The sequence below is a fragment of the Ascaphus truei genome, chromosome 5 (assembly GCF_040206685.1).
Source record: "Ascaphus truei isolate aAscTru1 chromosome 5, aAscTru1.hap1, whole genome shotgun sequence".
Taxonomy (NCBI): domain Eukaryota; kingdom Metazoa; phylum Chordata; class Amphibia; order Anura; family Ascaphidae; genus Ascaphus; species Ascaphus truei.
In genome coordinates, this window is record NC_134487.1 from 55,619,178 (window position 1) to 55,643,707 (window position 24,530).

A 24,530-nucleotide genomic window follows, 5' to 3' on the forward strand; every position below is an offset into this window, starting at 1 on the left:
AACACAAGATATGGCACCTCCTCACTGTTCCCCTACTTGTGAGAAGCATTGCCTCCAGAACCAAAGTGCCGGCCATCCGTCTGACTGGAGCCGGGCACTGAGACCAGAGGAGTGCATCAAGTCGGCGCGGGGACCAGCAGCCAGCAAGGCTGAGAGAGAGACAGCAATCGGTGAGCATGAAACCCGGCAGGCTGAGCAAAGATCCACAGCTGCAGCTGCTGTAACCATCACACCGCCCGGAGAGCAGGGAAGGGACCCAGCTCCGTGACGGCAGAGACTTGTGGAGGGAGCGGGTGGTCTTGGAAACCACGGCAGTCTTGCACCTGGAGAGGTATTGGCCGTTGCTGCGGCCAGTCCATTTTACCCAGAATTGCTGGCCCTGATGTTTGCGCAGGGAGAGATGTCCCCGGCAGAGCGGCTTGAGCAGCTGAAGCTGGCAATGATCCGACCCGCTTATCCCCTCCCAGAGCCCGGCGCTCCAGCAACTCCGCTCTGGACTCCGTTGCCCCTTGCTGGGGTTAGTCCACCGGCGGCGGAGGAGCTCTGGAATGAGCCCGGCGCTCCTGCAACTCCGCTCTGGACTCCGTTGCCCCTTGCTGGGGTTAGTCCACCGGTGGCGGAGAAGCACCGGCAGCCGCTGCGGCACTGCCAACAAATGGGCCACAATAATGCCCAGTGCCCTGACCGTGCGCGGTCAGGCGAAGAAGCCCCTCAGGGCCAACGCTCAGTTAGCGGCATCCTCTGATGGCTCCCGCCCAGCCGGGGCGACAACCCTCCTCGGGACGTCTCCTAGAGAACCTGCACAGGCTGCATCAGCAACAGCGGCGGAGAGCAGCGGCCATCCACCTGATCCCGGCGGAGAACCAGCGGCGGCGGTAGAGAAGAAGCCGCCACTCCGGCATCCTGCCGGCGGCAGTTTTATTTGGGGAGAGGGACAGGGTTTGCGGGAGGGGGTTATTTTACCAAGTTTGCATGGAGCTGTGTTCCTCCACAAAGACCTAGGGCCCTTGTCCTGCACCGTTTTACCTGTACCCAACCCGGGCGCTGTTGCGGCAGCGGCCTGGTGCTGCCCAGCCCAGATGGGGCCGGTGGCCGCTGCTCCAGTCCCCCTGCAATTGGGACCAACGAAGGAGGCGGTCTCTGCGGGGACCAGCAAGGTAAGCCAGACCAAGTCGCAGACTGACTCTGACTTATGTTTCCTTATGACTGGTGGCAGCTGGCGGGACTGAACTGCAGTGTTTTTTCACTATAGGGGTGACTGGGGGGTGGCAGGAAATAGGGGTACCAGGGGAGGGGAAGGAAGGGCAGCTTGTAGGGCAGCCAGGCTTCCCCATTGCCTGGGCGGAGCAGCAAGGGGACTCTCAGTTAAGAGCCCCACTGTTGCAGCCTTGCTATGGGCTGGAGGTACCAGGGGTTGTGGCACAGTTAGACCACCCCCAGATTACCTGCCAGCCAGGAGCTAAGGTGGGTGCATCTGCACCAGCAACCCTGAGCTCATCCCCGGTAATGGGGAGACAGTGTCAGGGAGATGGCCTCATTCAGGTGTCCCTAGGACCCAGGTTAGGGTTAGCTAGGGAGAAGCGGAGTGAGGGGAGGCTGCAGGTAGGTAGCCAGCAGCAAATCTCAGTGAGAGAAGGAGGGCTAGTGGTAGCCAGGGAGGGAAAGCAGCAGGTATTGCAGCTAGAGTTTCCCGTTACCCTGGCAGAGCCTCAGGGGGTGTCTCAGATCAGCAACCCCCTGTTGCAGCCTAGCTATGGGCTGGGGGTATCATGGGCAGTGGCCAGTTTGTGCCACCCCAGGGATACCTGCCAGCCAAGCGCTAAGGCGTTTGCATCTGGAGAGGTGCCCCTGAGCTCATCCCTGGTAAGGGGGAGACAAGGTCAGGGAGGTAGGTGCACTCAGGTAGTTCCAGGGTCTGGGTTAGGATTGCCCAGGGAGGAGAGGAGTGCAGGTGGGCTGCATGGAGGTAAGCAGCAGGAGTCATCAGCAGGGGCTGAGGTGCTGGGCCTAGGGGAGGCTAGGCAGGGAGACATTGGGGAACAGGGAAAGATAGGAGGTCAGTGGGGTGTCAGGCAGCTGGCAGAAGCTAGGGATGGGCTAGGTAGGCAGAAAGTCCCTTGCTCTGACTGGCCAGGAGTGACCCCCCTGACAGATTCCCCAGGGTTCCCAAAGGAGGGGCTGTGGGTAGATAGGCAGCCAGGGAGGAGAGTCAGGAGTATAGCGGAGCAGCTACAGGGTGGCACAGAGCCAGGGCAGGTAGGTCCCTACAGAATAGTGACATAACCCTTTCCCAGACTTGGTTGACAGGAAAGCGACGGTCTGTGCTGGATAGCTAGTTTCCTGCTGGTGCAGAGACATGCCAGTCTCTGGGCAGTGTGCAGCATGGTCTGCACAGGGGCCCCTTCACCATGGACTTGTTGGTTCACAAGGCACTGGGTGGGTGGGCAGAGGGAGGCAAAGGAGAATGCCCGACTTTGCAGGACAATGTACTGGTCATTGCCGGAGGACAATTTTGCCAGGCCAATCCCTCAGGACGCATTGAGTCCTTCAAGAGCACCAGTGGTATCCCAGGGCCAGGGGGAGGCCGCTGGGGTACCAGGGCCCCTTGAGCAGGGGAGGTGTGACGATCGTGAGGGTTTGGCCCGGGATTAACAGGGTTACTCCCCAATGGCCCCCTCTAACCGCACAAGGGAGACGAGGGGTTAACTGGACTGAGGTCCAGAAATGTGATTTAACCCTTGTTATGACATGTAAATGTATGTTCCCCTGTTCCCCTGTCCCATTGTAATGTCTGGTTTTAATCAGTGTCTGCATCACACACACACTAGAATCCATCCGGGAGCACAAGGGTTAATAGTCCTTTAATGATTATAGCTCTTTGTGAAATACGTTTATGTTTTATGTTTAATACTGTGTCCTAAGGAATGGGCAAAGACTAAGAGAAAATTCCTTTGCCTACCAGGATAGCAGATGGCCCCCAGAAGTGCCCCAATGTCTAGTATTTAAGTATTGTTCAAAGGGTCTTGTCACCCTCCCTGATGATTTAAGGACGGAGGAGGCTCAAACCAGAGCATTCTCCAAGTGTCCCACTTATCACTGTCCAACACAGGTTATCTTGCTAGAGAGCCAGATGAGTAAACTGGCTGGCATTCCATTTGCACATGTGGGGCCTCAGAAAGGAGACCCCAGAGTTCTACTGCGCATGGGCCAGCTAGCAGGGGGGCCTGTCCCAAAATGTGTTCCCCCTTCAAAGATTGGCTGGAGATAATGGGAAACCAATCACAGGTGCTTAAGGTTAAGAATAGAGGGACAAAAGATATATAAACTGCTGTTCCCTATATTCCTTTGTTGTTCTTCATGTGTTCATTGTCTGCATGCCTGCATGTCATCAAGCCTGTTGTGCTATACCATCTTGAGTGCTGAGAAGAAATGCCAATGATTGCTGCATGAAACTGCCAGTCCATATGGGACTGGGTTCATTATTTTCATCTTTTAAGTAAGTGTTTATATTCTGCTGTTATTTGTACATTTATTGTGTGGTCACCTTTATCAAGGAATAAATTATATTTTATCATATCTAAGTCTCGCCCCAGTTCAAACCCAGGTATATATATTTATATATAGTTTTGGTGTAAATTACAGCCTGTCACAAGCTACCGTGACACCACCCTCTTGTCTTTCTTTCATGAAAATCTCTACCACTCTCTCCTCTTCAGGGTGTACATGTCTAAACTTTGCTTCGTAGCAATCCTTTGGCTCTATTTTACAAATGAGATCTAATAGCACAATAAAGTTTAAAGAAAAGGTTTACAGATGTAAGGAATGCTTTCAACTAGCTGTTTAAAAAGATTTGCCTTACATACCACACAGATGGAAGTAATATATAGCAGAGACATTTAAACACTGCTAACAGATTCCATGTTACAGCATTGTAAGTACACCAAGTTTGAAATCATTCATATTGTATTCATCTCGAATAATGGACTCATTCAAATTCTAAAAATAGGATTTGCTTGTTGAAGGCAATAAGTAGCTGTTTTGCCTTTAAGGTGACATTACATTATTTAAAATGGTCAAGTTCTTTGTGTCAACATCTGTTGTCAATTAGCAACCTGGGGACTGCTTGTAGAATAATTCCGTTGGGTAGTAATTTAGTGCAATGCTACAATGGAGTGTGTCAAAGTTTTGATTTACAATTAACATTATTTTTATTTTTCATTGTGTTAATAAAATGCACGAGGTGTGCATGGGGCACTAACCTCTCAACCAAAGAGATCGTCACTAAGTGGATAGAAATGGATTTCTTACATCTGTGCAGACATAAGGTAATACAAAAGAAGATCTTTGGTGATGTTAAGTGCAAATGCAAGCACTGGTAGTGTTACATACAGAAAGAAATGTTTACTTACAAGTACAAATTAGAAGCATTTACTGTATATTATATTGAACTAGAGGAAGGCCCGACGATCCACCGATACGGCGGTACCGAGAAAGGGGCCGCCATTTCTGCGCATGCGCAGAACGGGCTGGTCCGGGGTCGCACATGCGCAGAATTGTTTTTTTTTGCTTATGTTGCGCATGCGTAGAACGGTGCATTGCCAGTCTGCGCTTGCGCACATATCGAAAATCGGCAGTTCCGCTTTCCGCTGATTTTTGCTTTGCGTCGGGTCCTTAGAACGGAACCCGCCGTATGACTGGGGCCCTGCTGTACCATTATGTCTGTGATTCCAAGAGATTAATTTTGTTTGGACAGGTTTTACCTTCTTCATCTTCATGTGCCTCCTCGCAACTCTCTTCTTCATTCCTCTTGAAGTCACTTGGTAATGCAGGAAATTTCCTTTCTACCCAACCTCTTCTTCTTAAACTCTCTCGGATGATTGGATAATGACCACATATGGTAAAAATGGTCTTATCCTAAGATTCAAGGTAAGAAAATATCTTTATACTTAGCAGTTATAGAGATAAAAGAACAATAGTTGTATAAAGTAGAAATAGAGTACCTACTTGGGGACAATGTAAGTATGAAAATCATGCAAAGTTACTTTGGGTACCACTAACATAAATGTATAATAAAGCAGTAATTTATGAGTATTTTCCTTTTTACTTAGAATGACTGTCATTAAAACATCAAGCCACTGCTGAAAAACAGAGTACTATTCCCAATAGACAGAGCCTTTTATATACTTCTACCACCACCAGCACTGTGTTTTAAAGAGGTAATCCAAGCGGTACTTTAAAAAAGAAAATTTTTAATAAATGCAGCCTTTGATTACCTTTATTGAAAACAAATTACATAAGCTGCCGATTGATTAGTTTTCCAGTGATCAATCAGCAAAGATCCTGCTTCCCAGGTTTCACTAAATCGCTGCCTTTCAGTTTCAATCAATCCTTAAGTTGTGTAACTCAGCAGCTACAATGTATTCTTATATTACTAAGGTAACATTATCTATTGTTACAGTTTACAGCTCAAACTGCTGAGAATATTGGCAACATATTATCACAAACAGCAAAGTGTTACAAACATCATGCATTGCTGGGGAGGTGGGCTAAAAGCTGCTATAATAGTATATTAAAACTAATTAAAACTGCCATTAAGAGTTGAATTTAAAAAATTGATATATTGTAAGTATTATTTAATACTACAGAAACTTTTTAAGAAATAAAAACACACATGTAGAATATTGCATAGATTGCTTCTTTAACATGACTTCATATTAACAGGGTAGTAAGCACGCAAGAATATGGTGAAACATTTGATAGTATACTTACATCATGCTGGAAACGAAAGTAAAAAAAGAAAAGACTGTATATATATATATATATATATATATACAGTCTTTTCTTTTTTTACTTTCGTTTCCAGCATGATGTAAGTATACTATCAAATGTTTCACCATATTCTTGCGTGCTTACTACCCTGTTGTGGGCAGAGGGAGGGCAGAGGGCATATGTATATATATATATGTATATATATATATATATATATATATATGTATATATACACATACTTCTCAACCCCGTTAAAGCGCGATCCGCTACAACGCGGGTCCGCATTTAACGCAGAGTCAGCGTGGCTCCCGTTTAAAAAAAAAAGTTTTTTTTTTAAAACAAAATGGCCGTTGCGATCAGGGGTTCAGCGAGGACTTACCTGCATCTGCAGCTCTCTCCCTGCTTCATCTGCTTCGGCGAGGGTGGTGTGTGTGTGTTTTGTTTAAATAGGGCTCTTGTTGGCTGTCCTTTCCCCTATGGCTTTTGACACCAAAAGACTACATTTTTTGGGATACAAACTTTAATAATAAATCACAAGCTTCTGTCAGGCAGCGAGCATGCTGGGAGATGTAGTCTTTGGGTGTCAAAAGCCATACGGGAATGGACAGGCAACAAGAGCCCTATTTAAACAAAACAAAACACACACACACCACCCTCGCCCGAAGCTGATGAAGCACGGAGAGAGCTGCAGAGGCGGGTGAGTCCTCAAAGAACCCCTGATCGCGGTGGCCATTTTGATTTTTTTTTTTTTACTTTTTTTTTTTGCGCTATCCCGGTTATAACGTGATCTCATTATGTGTTCCCCGAGTACCGCATTATAATGGGGTTCAGCTGTATATATATATTCTATAGGAAAGAGCGCAATAAACGCTTCTATAGAGTAATAAGGTTTTTATTTTATTATTATTATTTTATGCACTTTTAATTACTTTTTAGACGTTAACCTAATAAAAACCTTAATACGCCATAGAAGCGTTTCTTGCGCTCTTTCCTATAGAATACTGACCACAAGTGACCTCCAAGATCACCATCAAGAGCTGCAGCACTTCTTATTGGCATCCGACCTGCCCTCCCTCACCAGTAACATTCGACTCACATTGTTTCATACTTTTTCACTTTTGACAAAACCATGGTAACATTGATATATTAACCTATTTCTAATTACTACACTCCTCCAATATACTTTTTTAGTTCGTTTTCTCTTGCCTCATATAAATATATAAATAAAAAAAATAAAAAAATATAAAAATGAATAGACGATACCGTTCTGTGGTTAACAAAATAATTTTATTTGTGCGAGCTTTCGAGATACACTGATCTCTTCTTCCAGCGGTGTTACAATGGATAAAGCAAGAAATGTTTTTACTTAAAAATAGTGCATCCTAGAATGTATCTGACCGAAGCCTATCACTCCCCCTGTGCAGTATGTGATATATGTATCTATATATCTATATATCGAGAGAGATCTATATATATATATATGTATATATATATATATATACACATATATATATATATAGATCTCTCTCTCTCTCTATATATATATATATATATATATATATATATATATATATATATTTATATATACAGCTCAACCCCCTTATAGCACTGTGCTTGGGGTCCAAAGAATCACACCGCGCTATAAGCGGATCGCGTTAGAAATAATGTACAATTGTATGAATTGTATAATAAAGTATTTAAGATACCAATAATCGTGTTGTAAAGTATTCATAAATACGAAAATTGGGAGCCACGCTTGCATCGCGTTATAAGCGGATCCGCGTTGTAACGGATCGCGTTATAACGGGGTTGACCTGTATATACATACATATACATATAAACACACACCTGTAGATAAATATATAAACACTACAGCTTCCCATTAAAAGAGAATGGCAAAAAACCGAACATAATGAATTTTCACGATAGTCTAACATTTTAAATTGCATTAGGAATACATATAGTAAGAAAAAAAAACTGAGAAAAACTTATATAGTTACCCTGATTGCCCTTTCAACAAAATACTTTGCTTGTTTTAATCTATAAAACCTGATGAATGAGGGTAGTTCAACAATTCTTCTTCTTTCCTCTAAAAACAAACACAAACGGCAATTATTGTCCTTACTCAGTATTTTAGTTGATTATATACATATCTATATCTATATCTATATCTATATATATATATATATATATATATATATACACAAACACACACACACACATCTTACTACTTTTTCACAGATCTTATATCAGTGAGCACACACAAACGCACATGCTGCTTTGAGTTTTACACACTCCATGTGATGGTGACGTGCAGAATAAAAGGCAATAAAGTCAACACCTGCTGAAAAGTGAGACATCTGGGAAATGTCAAAGTAACTGCTAATGAATGCTGCGTAACTGTATTTAGTTCTAGCAATATTAATCCTCACGTCCGCGCTCATGCGGCGCGCGCTAGTGCTTGGTGCTTGAGGAGACAGTTCAATTTGATTTTGGAGCGCAGAGCAGGGTCACATGACCCTGCTCTGACCAATGGGGGGAGAGAGGCAGTATAGGCTGAGCGTGAGAGAGTTGGAAGAGGGAGGGGGGGGGGGGGGGGGAGCGGAGAGAGGTGGGAGCACAAGCTCCGGTTACAAAGTCTTTTATTGCCGAGACTCTGCCCGGGGTCACTAAGGCATTGTAGGTAGAACCAAGTCCGCATTATAGGGTGAGTGAAGCAGGGGGCATTTACCGAAAACACGTTACTTTGAAGTCACTAACTGTAAGACCCAGTTCTGTACTGTGATGGTACACAGACACACACAGAGACACACAGACACGATCCAGCCAATGACACGGCCCCTCCCTTAATACCACGCCCCCCACTCCTGCTCTAAAATTATTGCAGGACACCCAGCGCTCATGCTTGGAGAGTTGGTGACGTCACCGCTCTCAGTCAATGAGAGCGGCTTTAGCAGGGATTCGCGCACGTGGAGGCGTGCGGAAGCGTGCTGACTTTCACCCGACAATCGGATTTTAGTTTGAGCGCTGAGTCCGCTCACGTGACTCCAAAGCAGCCAATGAGGAGAGATGAGTGGAGCAGGGGGAGAGATGTGGATGGGGGAGAGACTGCCTGGCAGCAGGGTGATTTGTTGCGGGGGGGAGGGAGCAGGGTCCCAAGGGGACGGGGGAGAGACTGCCTGGCAGCAGGGTGATTTGTTGTGGGGGGGAGGGAGCAAGGTGGGATTTGTTGCAGGGGGGGGAGAGACTGGCTGCCAGCGGGGTGCCTCCGGACCGCCTCGCAAGCGCGCACACTGCCTCACCGGCCAGGCCAGGTAATGACATGTAAATGAGCACTCACAGTGTGCCCCTTTTTGTTTCTTATCCATTTTAAAACTTGGAATGTGAAAAGTCATGAAATACCAAATACTGCGTTTTAAAGCAGGCTATCATGATGGCGCACCCTACTGCAAACGGCCCTGCTATTTATATTTGGGTATTGCTTCACATTTACAACTATCCAACGTTCCTTTTAATCAACGGTACGGTTAAGCGCATAAATAATGAATTTAACATGACATTTTTAGACAAGCCTATCGTGAAATATTGTTGTCAGACAGAACTGTGGAGCAGCGCTGGATTTACCACATGCCACTACTATTAAAGGCCAGTGAGTGCAAATCTGACCCGTCCTCTCTGTGGGATAGTGTCAAAGGCCTTAATAAAATCTAGGTAAGCTACATCTACTGCCCCACTCTGATCTATTATCTTAGTCAAAAAAATTAATTAGGTCTATTTTACATGATTCCCCCCCCAATAAATCAATGCTGCCTGGGATCTTGTAGGCTGTGGTACTATATATATAAAAAAAATCTTTCTTTCAGTAGTGTTTCCATTCATTTCCCCAATACAGACATCTGGCTCACCTAGTTATCGGCCTCTTCCCTAAATCCAATTCTGTGAAGTGGAACTACCCTTGCTCTTCTCCCGTCATCTGGAACTACAGTGACTGGTTAAATAGTTATGTTAATGGTGTGGCCAGCACAACCCTAAGCTCAATTACTATTGTTGGATGTATCCCGTGTGGCCTCATTGACTTGTCTACTTTCAGTTTTCAAAGTCTCTTCTGCTTGGGCCTTTGCACATCTGGTTATTTGCTTAGTTTCCTTGTAGTCTAATATAGTTCTATATCTGACTTTCTCTGAATCTGTTTATTTTTTACTAAAAGCTGTCTTTTTAGCTTTTACAATGCCTGCCACCTCCTTTGTGAACCATATCGGCTTTTTCCCTGTACTTTTACTAACCTGATTGACACAATGCTTTTAGTATTGTATTTTTTAGTTTTTCACACTGCTCCTGCACTCCACTCAAATACTTCAACCCTGGAAAAAGATTCCATAAGTATTGTCCCACGTCTGAAAAGTTAGCCCTCCTAAAATGTGAAACCTTATGTTTTTGTGTGTTATGACCCAGCCTCTGTCTTCTACTAAACCACAGTGAATGATAAATTTTCACCCACAATTATATCTGATACTGTCCCCGTTTGCAAGTATTACATCTAGTATTGCTTCCCTGTGAGTGTGCTTCTTTACTAATTGCTTGAGAGATGCCCCCTGCAAGGAATCCAGGATGTCCCTAATCTGCCTGAGCCAGCAATAGACACATGTCAGACCACATCTGGCATATTGGAGTCTGCCATAATGAAATGCCATCTTAGTGATGTCCTCTAACAACACCCTGTTCAATTCCTCCTCTTGTCATGCAGGCCCATACTGTAGATCACCAGTATGAATTACAACATGTTCATTGTTTTCTAGGATTAACCAGTGGGTCAATCTTCCAACTAGTAACTTGTATTAAAGTACCTTTTATGTTGTTCCTAACATAAAAGGAAACTCCTTCATTCCTTCCTAAATATAGTGTAACCTGGTACAGCTATGTCCCAGTCCTGATTTTTACTGCATCATGACTCAGTAATAGCCACAATATCCAGGTCACCCCTTGTCATTATTTTAATTAGTTCTGGGATTTTATTTCCTAAACTATCAGCACTTCTACACATTGCCCCAATACTTTTGTTACAGCCTTTCCTAATCCTTCCTATTTCACCTGTATACCTCCTTCTGTCTGTGTTATTGATCATGTTTCTATTTAACCTGCTGTGAAGTCCCGCCCAATCGCTAACTCTTGAGGGGTTCAGTTAGGTGGGGTCAGTTGGATTTATCCTGCCTCATTTCACTACCCCCTTAGATAGTTTAACTACTTGGTGAAGCATCCGAACTGCTCAATTACTATCTTGGTTCCCCTCCAAGATGGATGCAAGCCATCTCTTTTATATATGCCCATATCCCACTAGGCAAAATAGCTATGTCCAATAAATTGAAATCCCTCTTCTATCACACCACATCCTCAACCATGCATTAAAGTATCTGGTGCAAATAGTCTTGCCTTCCTCACTCCTATATACTGGCAACACCTATGAAAATGCCATCAAAGATGCTACCTGCTAAGAGCTGTCCCCAGTGCTCTAAACTCCTCCTGCACTACCCTAATTTCATTCCTAGCCAGGTCATTAGTCTATCTCCCTTGCTGCTTGTAGAATGCACCTCCCTTTTTCCCTTACTAACTGTTCTCAAATCTATATAGTACCCCTTACAATGGAATCCCCAAAGGAGGAGTTGCATGGGTTCCCATTAATGGAATCCCCAAAGGAGGAGTTGCATGGGATCCCATTTTACTGACTGTGGCTTACTAAGAAACCCCCACCTCCTCCACTGCAGTAGCTGCTTCTGTGGTGTGGTTCTGCCCTGCTAGTGTAGCACATACAGTAATTGTGCGACGACACAGACTTTGAAATGTGCTTGTAATTTAAAATCCTACCCTTTCAGAGCTCACAGTAGTCCAGAATGTCTTCCCCTGAGGCAGCAGTGGCCTCTCAGGTGGTGCATGTGTTGGGCTAGACTATACAGATATCCTAACTCTTTCAGCCTGCGGTCTAGCAATCTCACCCCACAAGCAAAAAATATGACTACAGATTGGACAGAACCTGAATTTCCATAATGTCTTATAGAAAACAATTGCCTCACATCCATTTCTCTGTACAACACCAAATACCTGTACAGTCGCAGATGCAAATGCTACTAACAATGCTGTGTACACTACTGATGTGTTCAAACTTCTGCTTGTTTACAACTCAGAGAAAACCAGTTGCATTTGGAAGAACTTAATGTTTTACAGACATACAGTAGGGAGCAAGCTCCAACTCAATACCAGACCTAATAAATAACACTGTCAACATTTCCCTTTGCCAAGGTTTCTCAATTATGGAAATAATTGCTTTCTAAATACTAACGTTTTTCATCAGCTCTCCCTTCCCCATTTGATGACAGCGGGTACGGTTTTATTTTAGTGCGAGTCCTCTTCATGCTTGTTACTGTATAATCACTGCTGCTTCCTATCTTTAACTGCACTCTGTTTTGAAAAAAATAGAACACAGGTCATAGTTACAAGTTTGCCAAGTTATACTGCGCAGTCCATGCAACATGAAAACACCAGGATGGGATGAGATCCAGCTAAAATCCTTATACAATTCAGTAGTTAAAAGATTGCTGCAAATACTGTAGTGTAGTATGGCACATCAGGGATCCCCCCGCTCTAAAATAAATAAATAATAATAATTAGTTACTTATGTTTCTTAAAAAAATGTGATATGTTAATGAAAGTCGGTATTAAATAAGTAACTGTTCTCAATTTACATAATGGTTGTCAGAAATCAAGCCACCACCACACAGTATAATGAGGAACCGAACCCGGTGTGCTATGTACTACTATATAATAGGTGTGGATAGCTGTCAAGTGATTGCCTAACCATCAAGCCATGATTTAGGCAGCCTCTAGTGGCTTGATTTGAAATGGCTTAGTGTGTTTCCGTAAATGGTTTAACAAGTTTTCATTTTATTCATATCCTTTTTTTTTCTTAATTCCACATTATCCCTTATGAGAAGACATGAACGTGAAAGTGCCAATATATTTGAATAAAAGCAATGATAGTACAGTATGTTCCAGGTGTAAGACTCCTTATTGAAAAGAAGGGCTATGGAGGAAGAAGGTAAACAATAAAGTAAATACATCTGAGTGGCAAATAGCACAGGATACAGTTATGACAGGTTATCATAGAAGAGGAAGATAATTGTGTGGATCTCAAAAGAGATAGTAGCCATACTGGACAGTAGAAAATGGTCATTCAGTTGTATGTATGTATGTATGTCTTTATTTGTATAGCGCCATAAAATGTACATAGCGCTTCACAGTAGTAATACATGTCATATAAATAGCAAATATAAATAACACATCATGGGAATAAGTGCTTCAGACATACTGTAAAAGTAACATTAAGGAAGGAGTCCCTGCTCCGAGGAGCTTACAATCTAGTTAGTTAGTTTCTATGGGCTTAACAGTATGGTGCAGCTACCATAATTACTGAATAAATCCGTAAAAATCAAAGGATGTGTGATGGTGTCCATTAAAGGAAAGGAAACAAGAATGTTTCTCTATTTTGTACAGGGAATCCTGTCACGTGGAAACAGAAACAAACAGTACAGAAGCACATGAAGGTGACTCATATTGGAAAACTTTGTACTTACAAGGGATTGGTTAAATATGTGCGGAACCAGGAAATGTATGTGGGGTATGGTGTCCATATTAAGACATCCTTGTGCATCATGCACAAAACCCATTCTTCCTTCCTGCAAAACTCCCTGCTCTGTGCTCCTTGCTCTGAATATCAGTCCTCCCAAAACTATCTTTGTCAAAACTCCTTCCTCTAAAAACTCCCTGCCCCAAACAATTGTATGTCAATCATAAAGTCAGGAGACTCCATCAATGCATGAGCAAATGTTTTAACAGTGAGAGTGACGGAAAGGCAAGTTGTATACTATATCTAAAAATCCAAGCTGTAAAATAAGAATGTTTTATAGGAGAGAGGACAGAGTTTTGTTGGAGGGAAGACTGAGGTTTGGAGGAAAGAGTTTTGATCAAAAGGTTTTGAAGCTGGGAGCACTAACTTTGAGAAAGGAGGAGAGAGTTTTGCATGACTCATTGGTGTCCTAATATGGTTGAACGAATCCCTGAACTTTCCCAAATAATTGGAGACCAGAGCGGATAGATTTTCTGGATTCTATAGCAAAAATATCTGGAGCAAGGGGACTCTCCTAGAAGAAGATCAAATAGATTAAGTGTGGATGATGACCCTCCAACTTGTATATCAGGTGCAAGGTTCTGGGAGTAAAAAGGAATTAGATGCCCTGGTACTATGAGAGATGGACTCATACACACTATTGGATGTTTTCAAGTCAACAATGAGGGGCTGAATCTTTAATTTTATATCTACCTGGGCTTCAGTTATCCAACTAGTTATCCAACTAGAGCATTTCTTTACATACCAGTTCAATGAGAGATGCTGAAAGATTGGTATAACCTTTCATCAAATGTTTGTAATAGTCAAAAAACCTATGTGACATTACATTTCTTTAATATCCTACAGGAAGAGGTTGGGAAAAGAACCTGGACTACAGCTACCGCCTATCTGTACACACATGGTGTTGCCAAGTCCCCATACACTTTTAACAGATATCTTTGCCTTTGTAGGCAAAGGCAATGATCCACATTTTTTTGATCCAAAAATTGTATTCAACGCTGAAGTCAGCACATTGGTGAACAATTTTCTAATGTCCAGGCTATGTTGAATAATGGTGTCATTTCTACTAGTTTATAATAAATAAAAAAACGACAGATATAAATACCACACTTTGGGGTAGATCCACAGAAGTGCGTTACATTTTGTCTTTTAGACTATTATTCATATATCTTTCCCTTTTTGGTAGTGCCGATTTCCTCTCATATCCCCATTATGGTGTCTCTCTAGCAGTTTTTTATTCCTCCACTTTTGTCTCCGATCTGCTGGTCTTTACCTTTATTGTTTGAATATGTATCAGGTATCTCAGAATAGTAGTTTTGAGCCCACGCTTATATGGGGCTTTAATTTTTCACGAGCCGTTAAGTGGCACAGTTTAGCATTTGAACTGATGCTCTTGCTATCAAGCCTGCAGCTTGCGATTGCCTATTGGAGTAGTAAACCGCTTTCGAGCCTAGCATTGCAGCTATAAAGCAGCTATGTTGTTTCAGCTATCATTTTTTAAGGTTTATTGAGTAATCTCCTGTATACCAGTTTCTTTAATTGATTCCAGTTCTTTTTGATGTGTGTGTATACAGTATATACAGTACTGTATATGCATATTTATATATAGAAATTGGATTTTTAAAGACTGTCCTATATATTTACAATATTGTGATTGTATCAATCCATGGACCAGGCAGATGCTATATAATTGAATACCAAGTCACAAACACTAACAGTTTATTAGTATGCTATCGTTTTTACTAGACAAATAATAGTTACGCATACAATATTTATACTGGTCGTTGGTTGGGTATCCATTATGTTATGTATTTCCTGAGACAACACAAGTACTTATGGCTGCTACAATGTATATGATTGTCACGTGTATTACTTGTAAGGGATCGGGGGACACGCTCCTTACGGCGGGTCCTCGCTGCTCCAGCTCTCTGCATCACCGCACATGCCGTGCGCCCTCCCCGCCGGCTCCTTACCTGCTCCGGTCGGGCGCCGCTCCTCTCCCCTGCGGCACACGCCGTCTCCATCTGCACGCTGCTGGGGCGTGCGCCTTACAGGGCGCGTGTGTACCCGATCCTCTTGGTCGGCCTCCTGCACGCCTGGCTCCGCCTCCCACCTGCCGCAGGACATCAGGGCAATCTCCACTACTCACCTGACTGGGTCCCCCTCTAGGCACCTGAGCCTATCCCTGGACCTGCTCGGGCACACCCCCGCTCCACCTCTTCCTCCTATTGGTCCACCCACGTATATTACCCCAGTCTGCCCTCTCCTTCCTCGCTCTGCATAGTTTCGTGTGGCTCTTGCTGTACGGAGGTCTATGCCTGGCTCTCTTGTGTCTTGCAACTCTCGCTCCAGTCCCTGCCCTTGTATGCTACCTTTGGATTTGATCTCGGCTTCTGTTTCACTTCGTGTACCTCTCTATCCCCTGGACCCGGCTTTGGACTCTACTTCGCTGTTCTCTCCTGTTCTCGACCTACGGCTTCTGGATCTCACTACTTGGACCTCTGGCGCCCCGGACTCGGCAAGTATCTGGCTACCCTCTCTCACCAGACCCGGCAACGCACCCTACCACACTCCGGGCACGCCCTCACTGCTGTGGTGTTATACCCTTACCCACCTCAGTACTGGGGACTGGCCAGGTCTGCGGGCAGTACAGAGTTACATTACTGCTGTGAAGCGCTATGTACATTAATGGCGCTACATAAATAAAGACATAAATACACACGTTACCCTATTCGTTGGTATATTTGTATTTTTTCACTCTTGTACACATGACTTGACATCTTGTTTTTGGTCTGCCACTAGGGGAGATGGCTTGTTTGATTCTATGAAGACGTCATCACAATAAGTTGCTTATGTTCCTCCTAGCACTCAGCAAGAGAGAATAATGTCCAGGCCAATCGACTTCAACATATAAGAAAGTAAGTGAATGTGGCTGGTGCAGAGATTTACCCGAATTATTGAAAATCCGAGCTGCGGATTTTCCGCGGATTTTTTACCAAAATTCAATTTGAGTGCAGGTTTCCGAAGGCGAATCAGGCACGAACAAATATGGGCAGATTCTCCTGAATCCGCCATCGATTTCCTTCCTCACAGATTGCGAATTTTACAAAATTGTAATCTGCACATGCATGCACTAAGCCCCTCCCACTTCCAACACCAAGAACAATAAAGCTTATACCCGAGGCTGCAACCCTATTTATACTCCCAGAAGGATTCTTTTTTTTTTTTAAATCCACATTCAAATTTGAATTTATCCATCTTTTTTATTTTCCGAGCCGCAAAAATCCGCTGCTGAAAGGAACTTGCAAATTCGAGGTACATTCAATTTGCCAATCTCTACTACTGCATTACAAATCCAGTTCCACGTGTTATGGAAAGCTCACACTGTACAAAAAATACTTACATTTATTTTTTATGTAGCTAGGTTGTCCCCCTGTGTCCCCTTTCACTTCCCCCTTACCTGCACTGTAGTTCAGACGACAGAGAAGCCCAATGATACATCCAACATGACAGAAATACACAGTGAAATACTTATATATTCTCTTGAAATAGGGTCATTTAGTTTAACCCTTTGGCCAAAGCGTTGTTAGCTTGCGAGCCACGACAAGGCAGACACCTGTTCGCAAGGCCTAACACTTCCAGATAAAATACTAATATACCTCTATACCACTGTAGTGCGTAAGGCTGCGGTGTGTGCGGGTGCCGTCGGACTGCGAGGCAGACCCGCCGGTAAAGTGGGGAGGGTGACCGGATCGCCGGTGCTCCTTGGCGGGCCGCCAGGAAGGGTGCCGCCATCTTGCACACAGTCGTGCATGCGCAGTTTGTGGCGCATGCGCAGAAGGAGCTGCAGGGCGGCCAATAGGCAGAGGAAGCAGCTTAGGGGACTACAAGCCCCATCAGGCATAGGGGCAGCGAACCAGGTGACACCACACAGCCAATAAGGCTGCAGCTTTCCCCTGCACCACAGATAGATACATTTTCGCGCGTCTGCACGAGTCAGTCGGAGCTGGGACAAGGAAGGGGTAGGTTGTATGTGCAGGTGTCTGTGGCACCTGCACTAGGCTAGATACCCCGTTAGGCGCCAGCTAGGCCCCGACTTCCCTCAGCTTGTGGTTGCTGCAGGGACAGGCCCATAGTATAGGGACACTGCCCTGTAGCTTTAGAGTGAGGGATAGAGAAGGAGCGGCTGCATCCTGGCCTCAGGTGGTTTGGGACTAGATCACCCTTCACATAGAGACTCTCTCATCAAAGGTGGCACAGTTCAGGCGGGACACCACCCAACATAGAGGCAGAGGCTTCGCGGGTTACGGCAATGGATCCGTGGATACCATCATCATCTACAGCATCTGCGCACCTGGGGTTAGACACACCCAGCAGGTACCCAACTCATGTACAAGAACAACACTTTAGTGGGCAGCGCTGTATCACACATTGGGTGGGGGGATTGACCTTGTGGACACGGGGTTGGTTGGGGTTGGTTGGGTGCCCAAGGGCCCCTAGGTACTTTGGGGGACGGTGACTCCATTGAGAGGGGGCGGAGTATTGGAAGGTACAGCTGTGTGAGGCCTGGTGGGTAGGCTGTAACTATATTGGCTGCATATAATAAAACTGTTCTGCTTTACCAAGTGTGTATTCTTTATGTGTCCTGTAACGGGGGAATTCCACACGCTAGAATCCCATACAGGTGGAGGTGCTACAGAGCACCACTCAGGTGCACCCCAGTTTCCCAGCAGCAGAGGCTCAGGCCCCCCACGAGCCACCAGGTATTGCACCCTACACGCACCGTAGCTACACATTTCCCAGGGGGTGAGGGAAAGTGCGCTACATTTAGAATTTACTTTACTTTACTAATGCTGATAAAGTGTGACCAAAATTGCTCAAATCAAAAAAACACAAGATTAATGCATATCCCAAATCACTCAAATCTAGCATTGCTAACAGACAATTATATCATGCTGCATAAAACGCAACAAATCTTTAACTATTTCTCTTTCATTTGTTGCAAAGACATAATACCATAACTAGGTTATTTATAATGTGTGAAAGAAACATCTTTTTTTCCCTATTACCCACTCGGCAAACATGAACATTATTCACCTATAAAGATTATCTCAGAGTGTAGGAATAAGAGACTGGGTGCCGGTCCTGGAACTTCTGGATAATACATGTACTGTACTCTGTAGCAGACAAGCAAGACAGTCATCACATGAACCAATCTTTCCAGTGCTAGAAGGTATAGAGCACAGTGTACAGTAGTGCTCTGGTTTTTTTTAAGAGAAATGTATTTAATGTAGGTTCAGTAGCATACATATTGCACAAGTCTCTCTAAAATAAGCTAGAAAAAAGGTCTTTGCTCCAATGTTAAATACGCCTAGAACCTGAAATCAGACACTACCAATCACTGTATTATTCTTACAGTTATTACAAAAGCAAGGCTCGGAGAAGACATGGCGGGTGAAAACCTTGCCAAAGTACATTACCATGTACCATAGGACAAATTGTGATGGTAACAGAGGTAGAGAATGTGTTTTTGTAATTCAAACTTGAATTTCCACTAATTAAAACAGGACACATATAAGCATAACATATAACATGCTTAGTTAAAACAATAAAAAATAAAACTTTGCCAAAATGCTTGAGGTGAAAAAAAAACTGCTTTCCTGATATTAAGGCATTTAAGGGCAGTACTGAACATACAGTATGATTTATGAGACAAGGAGGACCTATACATTAATATTAGAGCCTGCAGTGCTGAAGCTGCCAGTGATATGCTGGCTGCAGAGGCATCAACCCATTGATTCACTAAATCTTCCAGAGATCGCACTGAAATTCATTGGGGGCACCAGATTTTTTTTTTTTTTTTAAAGGGAGATATGGATTTTTAAAGGGCTACCCCACTAAATATATGAGAAGCCTCCCTCCAAGTGAAGGTACTGTAAGCTGAGAGGAATATGGTTACTGTGTCAGACATACTGTAAATGCATTCATTGTCACCATGACTGTACCTGAGATGATGACCTGGCTGCGCCAGACGTAACCAAGGGCTTCCTGGGATCAGATTACATTCCAAACACTTCCGCAGCTGCCTTTTCCACTCCTCCCCTTCCCTGTCTCCGCTGCAGCAGCAGCAGCATGAGGATGTACAGAGAGTCCTGGCTGCAGCTGCTGCTCTCACACACACACCACCCACCGACTTGCACTTTGAAGACTGGTTGTCTGCATACACTTTCCTGTTGCCACGGGATACCCCGCCCGCCTGCGCGGGGCATTGTGAGGGAGGTGTAATTACTGCACGTACTGCTGCCCTCTCTATCAATGCATTCACAGTACACCAGCCCCCCTGGCATCACCGGGAGGGGGACGCCCATGCGGAATCTGGAAGCTGACCTCACTTTATTATTAGGTCGGAAGAGCAAACCCACGACATTAGAATACTTGGGGGGCCCCGACAATTATTAATCAAATTGTGTAATAAATATTTACTTTTGGATGAACCCTTTTGGGACACCCTGTATATCCTGCTTCATTGCCTATTATTTGGGTTCCCTTCAGTGGCACAGAGGCTTGCAACACTGCCATTTGTTACAAGCATGCCACGGAATGACATGTTCTAGGGATTTTATTCTATGACATGATGTGCTCTGCCATGCTACATATGCTGCAAGTCCAGATATTGTTACACCAAGCAGATGATCCACAGCACCCACGTGGTATAGAGTTAAGGCTACAAGTGGTAATCTGAATTGTGGCATTATATTTTACTTCTAACTTTATTATGTTTTTTCATTTCCTAATCAGGAGAGTTTATTGAGACAGGAATTCATATAAAAGGTTTCAGGATGTCTTTTAAGTTACAAGCTTCAAAACGAGAGTAAAATGTATAGAAAAGCACTACGTTTATTGGAAATAAAATGCATTGAAACCCTTGGGATTACCTCCTATGTTAAATCTGGTGCATTGTATAGGTCCTGGTTTTGCAGCTGGGATACTTTCATGAATAGACCTGACATCTGTGTACTGTACGTCTGCCCTGCGATATAAGTAAGACATGCCACTATTGCAATATTTGCGCATGAAAGTAATGCAAAGTGCATTAAGTTACTGTAAACTGTAAAAACACACTTGAAAACATTCTTGTCTTCTGAAATCTATAACTGAAAAAGCTCATCTTTTAAAACATAGGATGTGAACTGTTCCCTATTTGATAAGACGTTAATCACGGTTTCCCTTACTTGATAAGATCTTACTTTACTAGATCTCAACCGGCCCTTTCTGAGGCTGTTGTACAGTGCATAGTGCCAACAGCCCTTGTGTAATATGCAGTTTGTCTTTTAACATATGCTCAACATGATAAACCACGCCCACATTTATAAAGATCAGACAATTGGGAAGGCAAGGATGGAACAACCCTTGGGACACATCAACAATAACCAAAGACACAGAAAAAATAAAAAATGAATATAATTTTTACAAATAGAAATAATATTTTGGAGGGGGCTGGGATCACAGTTATTCCTCTAATTGAGTAAATGACTTCGAAAACCTGTTGCCAAGGGGGAGCCAGAATGAGAGGGGGTTCCTCTCTGTGCGCAGCCTCAAATACAGGGGAAAAGTGCCGCTATTCATTGCGTGCATCCAAACTGGAGTGATTTACCATGAAAACAGCAGCATATACGCGTTTTCTTTTATGGTTGTGCATATTGCGCTGGACGCTGCTGCTTTGCATATATCGGACCAAACCTCTACCTCTACGGCCTCCCCCACCACAGCCTCCCATTTCAACGTGTATATACATTTCTGACTGACATCTATATCTGAAAGAAATTAGTAAATAATTGAGATTATTAGTCCCTTATCTAGGTATCTTGAATCATATAGCTCTTCAAAATAGGTTGTAATTGCTGGGGATGAGTTACAGTAGTATGTATTACCATAGTGAAATGGTTTCATTGAAGATATCTAAACATTTGCCTAGGCTGCAGACCTTTACTCTCCTGGATCTCGGGGAAGTTTTTAATATTCTTATCGGACAACATATGCTCGATTCGAACTACACCTGCCCCTCTCCAGGCTGCAAAGCTAGTCTCTTCCATCCCCGGACCAAACTGGGAATTATGGAACCGCGGAATCATGCTAGGGTTAGGGTTGGAGAATTTGTATCTGTATTTTAGTTGCTATTGTAGATAGTGAGTGTTTGATCGTTGGGTATGACAGTGCCCTAGTGGTCTGTCTTGTTTAAACAGCCATAGCAATGAATCAAGCTTTGCCGGGGAACAGACGTGATTTTTAATATCAACCCACACACTTGTATCGGTTACTGAGTTCCAGAGAAGTAGTTGACTCAATTGAGATGCTTGCAGGTATTTCTGTGAATTGGGTACTGCCAGACTGCCTAGATTTGAGTTTCTTTGGTGAATTGTGCTCTTAATCCAAGATCTTTTACCTGACCATATAAACGTAGAAATACTTCGCTGTAATTCTATCAAATCTTTGTTGGGCACAGAGATAGGGAGAGTCCGGAAAAGATACATTATCCTGGTTAGGGTGGTCATTTTGACTGGTGCTCTCCTGTCTACCCAGGAAATGCAGTATCTGTTCCACTTTTCAAGGTCAATCTTGCGTTTGTGAATCTGTTGCAGGTAGTTGTATTTGTAGAAAAATTGGATGGATTTAGTGAGATTTATTCCCAGGTATGGGATAAAGATCGTGCACCATGTAAAATTGAAATCAGGTGGTGAGGTAAACCTAAAGTTAAGGTTAAAAGTTTAAGTAAACATAAAGCTAAGGATTTTGACTTGTTGATTTTAAAACCGGACATCCTGCCAAATTATCCCAATGCCTCACAAAGGTTAAGGACTGTGGTAAGCGGTTTGGATATAGTAATTAGTACTATATGTAGTCGGCAAATAACGACAATTTGTAATCTGTGTTCCCAATCCGTATGCCTGACACATTGTGGTCCTGAGAGAGGCTGCTAAAGATTCATTAAAGAAATTGCAAATAGAAGTGGTAAGAGGGGGTAGCCTTGCCGTGTTCCATTTGTTATGTATTAAGTGTCTGACGGTAGGTGTGCGTTCTTAACCTGGGCACATGGGACGTGATACAGGGCCTGTATACCTTTGAGAAGGGCCTCAGAATCTCATCTTTATCAGTATTCTGAAAATAAATTGCCAGTCTAACCTATCAAAAGCTTTTTCCGCATCAAATGAGAGTATCATGCAAGGAGTCTTTTCAATATCTGCTTTGTGAATTAGGTTGAGGGTCCTATGGACATTGTCTTGGGCATGTTTTGAGAGAACAAAACCCACTTGGTCATGATGGATTAGATATGCCATACAAAGTTTCAGGCAGCTCGCCAGAACCTTGGCATATCATTTAATGTCAGTATTTAAGAGGGATATTGGCCAATAACTGGCGCAATTTGTGTAACCTTTGTCTTTTTTCAAGATCAGTATAATATTGGCTGTAGCCATTGTTTGTGGTAATATTGCTCCTTTTTTGAAATTTTTTTTAACATGATTACCAGGTAAGGGAAAAGGTAAGGCAAAATTTTTTTTATTAGGCTCCGGAGAAACGGTCCGGACCAGGCGGTTTTTTAGCTCCTTCATAGCTAGACCTACCTCCTCAATAGGGATTGATTCATTGAGGATTGTCCTCTGGCTCATTTTGACCTTAGGTAGGTAGCAGGTGTCTAAATATTTGTTTAGTTTGGTATGTTGTTCCCCATGAGGCCTACTTTCTTCAGAATCATATAGTGTTTGATAGAAATTGTGGAACTGATTCACTATCTGGACTGGGTCGTAAGTAAATGATCCATCTGCTAGGCGTATTGCCTGTATGTTTTGTTCTGTGGCTGCATTTTTGATACGCCTAGCCAGCATTGTGTGGGCTTTATTGTCTCTATTGTAATATTTTTGGGATGTCCAGCGCAACACTTGCTCTTTTTTACTGAAAGGCATAGCTTTGATTCGCCAAGTCCTTTATAATTTCAGCAAGCAGATCTGGAGTGTTGTTGTGGCTGTGTGTCGCCTCCAGCTAGTCTTGACGAGAGATCTGTTACTCGATTCATACTCATGCGCATGCGTGGAGGAACATGCATCCGGCCCCCAAACTTACAACTCCCAGAAGGCTACAAAATACAATGATGTCACTTCCACCGACACTTCCATCTCCATGAAGGAGATTTGTGCCAATGGAATTTTCAGTAAGTGCATCTGCCGGCAAAGAAGTTTCACTTCAAAAATCTGTGCATCAATATTGACAATGGAAAAGAAACGGACACATTTTATTGCTAATTTTAGTCTCCGTAAGCCCTTGTGTCCCCTAACCGTGGCTGGGCCGCTACAAGAGGTGAAAACCTAATAAGACTTAATTTGCGTTTTTTTATCGATTTTAACAAAGTGCAAGATGATTGGTGGTGTTTTTTTTTTTTTCCTTCCATCAAAAACTAAAACCGTGATCCCTATTTTTTTTAATATTAATTAAGTACATAACAAAGCAAACACAGGAGTCGGGTAAAGATGGTTGTACTTACATATTTTTTACATATAAATCCACATGTTGGTTACAAACATTTTTCATATACAAAAGAAACAAGGACAACATGAAAAAGAAATAATTCCCACATATTGAAAAAGACATAAAGAGATCTGTTTTTTGGAAGCAGTACAGATAAACGGAAGAATACAAAGTTATTGGCCTTTAATACACGTTTTACACGTGTGTGCTTACTTGAACCAGGCTTTGCTTTAAAAGCTCTCTGATACATTAGACATAAGCTTAAATGGATCCATGTTAAAGCAGGTAAGAGGAACAAACTGACGCACCATGGGGCCTTGTATTAAGATCATATCTGCATTTTTTTGTGCGTTAAAATTCTAGTGCTGAAAAGTGTTCAAGCCTGGTGCATTGTATGAACTGTACGAAGACTTCATACAGGCATAGTTCATTGTTTGACATTTATTTTGATGCACTGAATACCTGATTGATACAATTGACATTAAAACAATATCATGTGCATTGTTCGTTTTAGTGATCGCAAATAAAAATGATTAGTGTAAGATTATTTATAATGGAAATACTGTAA

At 43.2% G+C, this 24,530-nt stretch overlaps 1 protein-coding gene across 2 annotated transcripts in view; it reads right to left on the minus strand.

Annotated features, from left to right (window-relative positions):
- TTLL8 (tubulin tyrosine ligase like 8) overlaps window positions 1-19,642 on the minus strand; it is a 214,132-nt gene extending 194,490 nt beyond the window's left edge. For both annotated transcript variants that reach the window (XM_075599830.1, XM_075599829.1), the window contains exons 1-4: window positions 19,450-19,642; window positions 12,101-12,219; window positions 7,770-7,858; window positions 4,761-4,914 (exon numbers count right to left, since the gene is read on the minus strand). In XM_075599830.1, the coding sequence (XP_075455945.1) occupies window positions 4,761-4,914; window positions 7,770-7,858; window positions 12,101-12,173 (316 nt within the window). In that variant the 5' untranslated portion in view covers window positions 12,174-12,219; window positions 19,450-19,642. The remainder of the gene's footprint in view (window positions 1-4,760; window positions 4,915-7,769; window positions 7,859-12,100; window positions 12,220-19,449) is intronic.
- Window positions 19,643-24,530: the final 4,888 nt, after the last annotated feature.